Source organism: Cervus canadensis, chromosome 14 (genome assembly GCF_019320065.1).
Source record: "Cervus canadensis isolate Bull #8, Minnesota chromosome 14, ASM1932006v1, whole genome shotgun sequence".
In the NCBI taxonomy this organism is placed as follows: domain Eukaryota; kingdom Metazoa; phylum Chordata; class Mammalia; order Artiodactyla; family Cervidae; genus Cervus; species Cervus canadensis.
Window position 1 is genome coordinate 46,430,619 of NC_057399.1, and position 8,095 is coordinate 46,438,713.

Below are 8,095 nucleotides of genomic sequence, written 5' to 3' on the forward strand. Positions count from 1 at the left end.
TGGTCAAATGGGGATTACTAAAGGTGGTTTAGTCTTATTCTCATAAGTAATTTAAAAAATTCTAACTGATATGGGTAAATACTCCATTTGCCTTTTAAAAGATTTCTGTTTTTAAATGTGCAGTTTATATATATACAAAATGATTTGACTACCATTTTTAAATGCATAGCTTTCATCTTATTAAATTCCAACTACATTTTTGAAAATATCTTTCAGAGGCTTTTGACAATGAGTATGGACTTGCATACAACAGTCTGTCTCCAGAGATTCTTGAAAAGTTGCAGAAAATTGATGCTCCACCAAGTATCAGTGTGGAATGGTGCAGGAAGTGTTTTGGAGCACCTCTCATTTAAATAACAGATTCACTAGACTCTTGACACAGTGCTGGGGGAATAGATTCAATCTGGAGACATTTAAGGTTTGTTTCACATTACAAATTGGCGAAAACTGAAATGAAGTTCCTCTTGGGACAGTATTTATGATGAAATCATACCGAATCATCTCAGTGTAAAAATGCCATTAAAATGCCCCAAGGTTTACTGAAGATTTACAATTTCTGAGCTGTTTATATCTGCTGAAAATTGGTGTCGCATTTCTCAGTATTTCTAGTAGTTTGATAATGGAAAACCATATTTGCTCTTGGCATTTTGTTTGTTTGAAGCTATTGAGTTTGGGGAATGGCAAATTAATGTAAACCTGCCTAACCCCCAAGCAAATGAAATCTCAACTATTTGTGTATTGTGTATATATGTGTGGCTGTGTAGGTGTCTATTCAGCCATATTATATTTATTAAAATTCTTAAATTGCATGTTGCAATCGTTTTTTGAAAGGGGTTTCCAACTATTAAAATGAGTACTCTATGTAGTCATTTTAAGTTCAAAATTACCTGAAAATCTGATGAAAACTGCCATGCCTTTGACTTCAAAATTAATATATTATTTTTACCCTTCATGCTATATATTAGCCCCCTTAACAGGTTGTATTTCGAATATCCAGTTCCTTCATCCTCTTCCCAGTACCATGTTAATTTGCAACAGCTTTAAAATGGAATAAATGAGCCAAATAGTTTAAATGAAATTAGATCAGCTTCATAATTTACAAAATTAAAATTCTTGTGTGTCTTTGGGTCTGAAATTGTTCAGGCACATTAAATTGTTGCTATTGTTCACTTTTAAAAACCTGTGGAATAACTTGCACTGCACAGAATTCTACTCTTGTATAATACTTAGATTTGTATGCTTATTTGTGCATTTGTAAATACGGTTTTTTAGGATGAATCAATTAAGTCTTAAAACATTAAAGCTTATTAAGCTTGTTGCTGTAGGTTTAAGAAAATCATGACCTCACATGCCTCACTGACATTCATGCCTTTCATTAAACCATCCCTTAAGGATAGTAAACTTCGTCTTCCTTACCTTTGTATGCATGGTTTGAAAAACCAATGATTATGTGTGCTTCCTTTTATAGAATAATTATGCAGATGACTAAATCACAGTTGATAACTATTTCCAGATGGTACAGTTAACAGCATACACTGTTACTATACCAATCTTCCAAGATTTCAGGGTTATTAAGACCTATGCAGAATCCTTATTTCAATTTATGGTTAAAGTGGTGAGTGAAAGAACTTTAGAATTCTCATTGCCTTAAAAATGAATCTTTTGCACTGTCTCAGAGTGTATATATTTGCAACTTAAGACTTGGTACTAGTTTTAATACTTTTAACACTTACTGCCCCAACAGAAAGTTTGGAATTACCTTGCATATAAAAAAAATTGAGGTTGAATAAAGTGAAAACGTCACAAGTTTGCTGTTCTCGTCTCTTACATTTTTAAGGCTCCTGAAATGTGCACAGTAGTTCAAGCTCTTGTGGTGTTCAGAATCCCAGTACTGTGTTCCCACTTTTCTGTGGTTTTCAATAATTTGAACTAATTAACAAAGCACTTCCCACTAAAAAAATACTCATGTATTCCTAAATCTTACACATTTAGGAGTATGTGAATTTTACAGGAACTTTTACTATTAATCTAAAAAACAGCCAATATAAAGCTTAGCCTATTTAGAAATAAGTCTGATTTGTATTAAAGTTGCTTAAAGGCCTTTTCTGGCACCTACCACTGGGCAGTAGAAATTTACAGCAAAAACAAAGACAAAACATCGAATCATTGAGACTTCAATCTCCTTTTTAAAAAATGCTCCAAGTTAACTTCTCTGTCAATTGCCAATTGAAGTTTTGTAACTCTTAGCAGCTATTGGTCCTGTCCAGCAGAAAGTAACAACACCTGCACCCCAATTTTAAAAAGACCTGTGGGCATCCCCTCTACAAATCTTGCTTCTCATAGTGCAAAGTGCCCCAAACTATCCAATCATCATCCACTTTTTAGCCAGATCCTTGGGTGATTCTTCTGCACAGTCTTAACTGAAGCACTTCTTCAGTCTCTACATGCCAAAGCCACTTGAAAATTTTACTCACCTGTGTTAATACGTACTCCAGAAAAGGAGCACCTTTTAAAGCCTAATGTACCTTCTCTCAAGACCCTCTCACCTGTTAATGGTTTGAATAAAGGTTCTAACTGCAGTTACTATAGAAAGCAGACATGGTACCTATAGAGAGAAAAAAAAAATACCCTTTGGGAATTCCCTGGTGGTCCAGTGGTTAGGAGTATGCTCTGCCTGCCACGGGTCTGGGTTTAATCCCTCATCGGGGAGCTAAGAAAGAGCCTACATCCCGTATATCAAACAGCACAAGGTATGCTTTCTGTGCACATCCTTCATAGATGCAAGTGTCTAAAAACAGGTACAGTCAAGTCCCCTGCAGAGTGTGAAATATAAAAATGTAAATCCACTTGAGTTGAAAAGGTTTCTGTTAATGTATTAAATCTGCACTGTTTTTAAAAGCTTTGTAAAACTATTCTAAAATGGTATCCATTAACTGTGTTTTCCACAACTTACTCTTTTTACGTATGACAATGTCCATCTTCACAAGGGCACTTTTCATATATCGTGTAGAAACTATATTCCTTAAAATAAAGTCTATCAAAGATTAATAGTCCTAAGTCATTTATTTCCCCCATCTTGTCCCATGCGTTGCTGAAAAGTCAATCAATCAATATAAGAATTCTGAGACACCCACTAAAAGAAACTCTGTTCTGGCCATTTCTTCCACTATCATATATAGACTGTTTCTGAATTTGAAGGACTATCACTCTCAAGTATCTCTTGTAGACCTAATCCACTGCTAGATTATACAGTACCTGCTTTTACATAAGAGTTTGTGGGCCTTCATTTATCTATTTGATCATCAATTAAAAGTCAAGAAGGGAGATTTGATGTCTGATCTTATTTATTTGTTACTCTTAGAACATCTCATTTTTGACTGGACTCAGACTTAGAAGTAGAAGCTCTCAGAGAGGACAGCCTCCGTCTCTTGGCAATCTGTTCCTGCCGTTTTTCTTTGGCCTCCTAAACAAAAAACAAAGTGCGGTTAAAGCTTATCTGGATTAAAAACTGCAAATCCCATAATTCCTATTTCCCCCTGAGATTTACCTTCATTCTCTTGGCCAAAAGTTTAGCATATTCTGCAGCCTCTTCTTTGTTTTTCTTAGTACGCTGTTTCTTCAGAGCAATACGCCGGCGTTTGTGTTGCAGAACTCGTGGAGTCACGAGACGCTGAATCTTGGGTGCTTTAGTCCTAGGTTTCTTACCTAAAAATTTAGATGATGACTCAATCACTTCAATACCCTTGCTCAACAGGACCCACATTTACATTTTTAAAACATCAGAGATTCAAACTTAGTAGCACATTTAATCCTCTAACAGCTCACTAAACCATACCAATAGTTTAGATATCAAGTTCAAGGTCATATATAAATTTATATTATTTAGTTGAACAGATGGAAGTCCTATCTTAATTTTTACTACTCACTTTGATGTCCCTTCCATAATTACATTGTCTTGGTAGGGTATTGTGTGTCTATATCATAAGACGTGAGCATTATTTTAAAACAGTATTTAATTTGTCATGAAAACTTAAGTAAAGCATTAACTGCATCACTATCCCACCCACCATGCTTTGAAGTCCCAATTTGTTCTCAAATTTCTATTTTCCAAGACAGGACCTGCTTATCTGCTTCTGAGGAGTAAAACCATCAACATTCATTAATTTCTTTCGCAATGCTGTGCTGCTTGTAGGAACTTAGTTCCCCAACCAAGATTTGAATCTAGGCCACCACAGTAAGGCAGAGTCCTAATCACTGGACCAGCAGCAAATTCCTAAAGTATCTTCATTGAGCCTGTCTGGATTATAAATCCGCTTCAGAGCAGGAGTCTTTTCAGATGTAATGGTTTTAGTTTGTGGACCCCTGTGAGAGCAATAAACACTCCATATAAATATAGTCTAAGACTAAATGCTCAATTTTCCAGGTTCTGCTAAATGATAAAGGAGTTATAAAGAAACAAGAACCATCTTATAAATACTATGAACTAGCACTTACTAATGTTATTTCCAGGAGTGCGACTACAATTACTTTTTAAAGTGTATGATCTTCATGAGGATAATTGTGTGTGTATACCATATCTTCAGTACATAATAGAACCTAGCACAGAGAAGGTTTCCAAATATTTGGAATGAGTGACCAATAAGCACTTAACACACGCCAGGTATTAATTAGCTTATTTAAGCCCACAGTCCTGGACACCAATACCCCAATTTTTTCTGATTTGTCAGGAAAACTCAACCTGAAACTAATATGTTATTTATGATGATGTGTTATGTTGACTAATGAACAATATACCTGCTTAAAATATAAAACACCAAGTTTTCTTGAAAAAAACTAAAAATTTGAGTTTCCATATGATCCAACAATCTCACTCCAAGGCATATATCCAGACACGACTGTAATTCAGAAAGATACATGCACCCCTAAGTTCACAGCAGCACTACTCCCAGTCACCAAGACAGGAAAACAACGTCCATGTCCACCGACAGACGAATGGACATCATACATACATACATACAGTGAAACAGGAAGCTACAAAGAATGAGTGTCATCTGCAGCAACATGGATGAACCTAGATGATCATACCGCGTGAAGCCACAGTTAAGACAAATACCCTATCACTTATATGTGGATTCTAAAATACAACACAAACTCTACAAAACAGACTCACTGACACAGAGAACAGACTTGTGGTTGCCAAGAGAGGTTGGGTGTGGAGGGATGGATTTGGAGTTAGGGATTCTCAAATGCAAATTATTACACATGGAATAAAGTCCTACTCATATCATAGCACAGGGAACTATATTCAATAACCTGAGATAAATCATAACAGAAGATTTTACATATAACAATCACTTTGCTGTACAACAAAATTAACTTTAACAAAACATTTTTATAGTTAAGTCAACTACACTTCAACATAATAGTTATATATATATATAAAATGTTCCCTGGTATCTTGAATGGTTTTCTAATTCACAAAGCTATCGCTATCCACATTCAGAAGTTAAAGCAACTTACGTTAATGAAAGCATCAGCTTAACTTTATCCACTTCAGTAAACAAAAAATTAGAACCACTGATATGTTAAGAAAGCAAGTGTGTGACCGTGAGAGCATATTCAATCACAATCCCAGACCTTTCTCCTGACCCCAAAGCAATGAACTTAAAACATCTGAGAAGTTATCTTTCAATGAACTCATACAATGACTCAAAAGCAAATTTCCAAGAAAAATTCTAACACTATAGGGCACTAGTTATAATGAGGATTAATTCCAATTGCATATCTTGACCCTTTTCCACACTAATTTCCTAAAAACGCATATTCTAGGTAAATAGTAGGCAGAGATTGGCTTCCAACATGCATACAGAATGGTACAACTAATGAAATTAAGAAAGCCTTATATTGCGTAATCTTTCATACCTTCTTTGTTTAGGGGCTTTCGCACAACATACTGGCGGACGTCATCTTCTTTAGAGAGATTGAAAAGTTTGCGGATTCTGCTAGCTCTTTTGGGACCCAGGCGACGAGGCACTGTAGTATCAGTGAGTCCAGGAATATCCTTCTCCCCTAAAAGAAAAAAGTGAACAGACATTTTTAATTCAACAACTTCCTTAAAAACAAGAACCCTAATCTGTTCAGGCATTGCCAAAGCCAAGTCCACTTTCAAAGACAGATTTAAGTCAGTGTTGACAAAAATAAACTCCAGAATAAAAGGCTCACCTTTTTTCACAATGACCAAGTTGAGAACACTCAGATTGGCATCCACAATGCAACCCCGTACAGATTTGCGCTTTCTCTCTCCAGTCCTCCTTGGTCTGTAACAGGAATGCCCCTTACTCAGTAGCAGGCGAACTCGGCCATGGGTCAAGACACCCTGCTTCATGGGGAAACCCTGCTTATCGTTCCCGCCACTGATTCGGACCACATAACCCTGCAAGAGAACACGATGACACATTTAAAACAAAGGATTGTGGCCTCAGAGAAGTACACCCTTAATTCTACTTAGTACCATTCATTAAGACTGATTTGACACTTTAGTTTCCTCCAGTCACTAAATTTTGCCTGTACTTCCAGTTTCCCAAGTTAGATTAGCAAAATCTTTTCAATCAAGTCATATTTCTAGCCTATATTTTACCAGAGTTAACAACTCTTAGGGTATAAAGAGTGTGTTATGAAACCGAAGTATTAAGGAACCACAAATCAGAAACCATCCTTCTTGGCACTTTTGAAGATCCCTTTGGAGACCTTTAGCTTGCAGGTCAAGAACGATATATTTTCATTTGATCTACATAAACACAACCCTGCCGGGTGATAGCGCCACCTTATAAAGTGACATTTGGAACTAAAGTTGGGAAACAGAACCCGAGTGTGAAGCCCATTATATTTATCAATTACCAATAGCGTTTACCACCTCTCTTAAATAGAGCTAACAATTCAACTCGACAGTCAACTTTTACCTTCCATTCTTCACCCAGAGCGTCAGCAGCAACTTCTGTGGCCATACGCTTCTCGTAGAAGGTACGAAGTTTTCGTTCATCGTCCACTTCAATGAGCTTCTGGCAGCCAGTGGCCGGGAAAGAGATGTTCAGCTAAAAATTATAAACGACGGGGAAAAGAACTTCATGAAAATCGCAGAACCACTAGATAGGTTATTCCATAGCAAAAAGCCTTTCCTGTCACCCCCACACAACAGAAAATTTGATTATATTCACTAAAGGACACGTGCAAGGAGCCACAAACACGGCACTAAAAACAGGACCCATCTTGCAAGGCTTGAGGAATGCCGCCACGGACAATTACGGCCCACAGTCGTTCACTCTCAGATCAAGGAGCCTGACCTACTTGCCGTCAGCCCGGCCGCCTCTGTCCTGCCTGGGAGTCAAGACGCCACCATGGCGCTCCCCGACCGGCGTAGCTCCAGCTGCAATCGCTCGCCATCCGCTCTCCCATGGAGATCCGGCCCCAGAAGAGCGACCCTTCTCCTGCCTCAGACCCTTCTCCATCCAGGGCCAGGATTTTGGAGCGCAACGACACATCGTGGGGCTTGATCCACGTTCCACAAGCCTACCCGAACACCCGCCACTAGTTCCTACCTTCATTCTGAAGTGGCCGACAGCCTCCGAGGCGCCACGAAAAAGAGACCCAACTTCCGCTTAGCCCAGGTCACATAGGCTCTTCCAGTTCTCGCGAGATGTGCAGACGCCTGGGATAGTAGACGTAAGTATTGGTAGGCAGTACTTCCGGGGTGGGGCTAATCAGCGGTTGGGAGATAAGAGTCGGTGGGCGGTGCATGCGAAGCGGCACAGGTTTAGTACGGGAGATTAGTCTTTCTACTTCTTGTTATTTCCCGTACGATTCTGGATTAGGGAGCAGCTCTGCTCGGTCCCGGACACTGCTTCTGATGATACCAGGGAAGGAGGCGGGATCGGAGTTCGACTGTCCTGCGCTCTCCTGTACCTCAGGCTCTATCCGAAGATTTCCAGTTTAGGAGCGTGCCCTGCCCTGGTTCCGGTCTTGAAAAATTGCGCTTTGTTTTTTCTTAAATACTTGATCACCCACTTGTCCTTTAACCGCTTTGCAGTCATCGTTCTGT

The 8,095-nt window shown here is 38.6% G+C and overlaps 2 protein-coding genes across 4 annotated transcripts in view; one reads left to right on the forward strand and one right to left on the reverse strand.

Annotated features, from left to right (window-relative positions):
• The window catches only part of DENND4C (DENN domain containing 4C), a 108,323-nt gene extending 105,275 nt beyond the window's left edge, over positions 1-3,048 (forward strand). For all 3 annotated transcript variants that reach the window (XM_043486527.1, XM_043486528.1, XM_043486529.1), the window contains one exon: positions 217-3,048. In XM_043486527.1, the coding sequence (XP_043342462.1) occupies positions 217-353 (137 nt within the window). In that variant the 3' untranslated portion in view covers positions 354-3,048. The remainder of the gene's footprint in view (positions 1-216) is intronic.
• Positions 3,049-3,326: 278 nt separating this feature from the next.
• On the reverse strand, positions 3,327-7,724 carry RPS6 (ribosomal protein S6). Its single transcript, XM_043486530.1, has 6 exons — positions 7,596-7,724; positions 6,960-7,091; positions 6,223-6,433; positions 5,923-6,069; positions 3,548-3,705; positions 3,327-3,463 (listed from the first exon to the last, which is right to left on the reverse strand). Exons 1-6 carry the CDS (start codon positions 7,599-7,601, stop codon positions 3,368-3,370), a joined length of 750 nt encoding a protein of 249 aa, XP_043342465.1. The 5' UTR covers positions 7,602-7,724; the 3' UTR covers positions 3,327-3,367.
• Positions 7,725-8,095: the final 371 nt, after the last annotated feature.

Excerpts from the sequence above, each read along its gene's own strand:
- RPS6 (XM_043486530.1), bottom strand. Across the intron at positions 6,434-6,959 it reads CTCTGGGTGAAGAATGGAAG|GGTTATGTGGTCCGAATCAG; the intron begins GTAAAAGTTGAC and ends GTTCTCTTGCAG. Across the intron at positions 6,070-6,222 it reads CTTGGTCATTGTGAAAAAAG|GGGAGAAGGATATTCCTGGA; the intron begins GTGAGCCTTTTA and ends TTTTTCTTTTAG.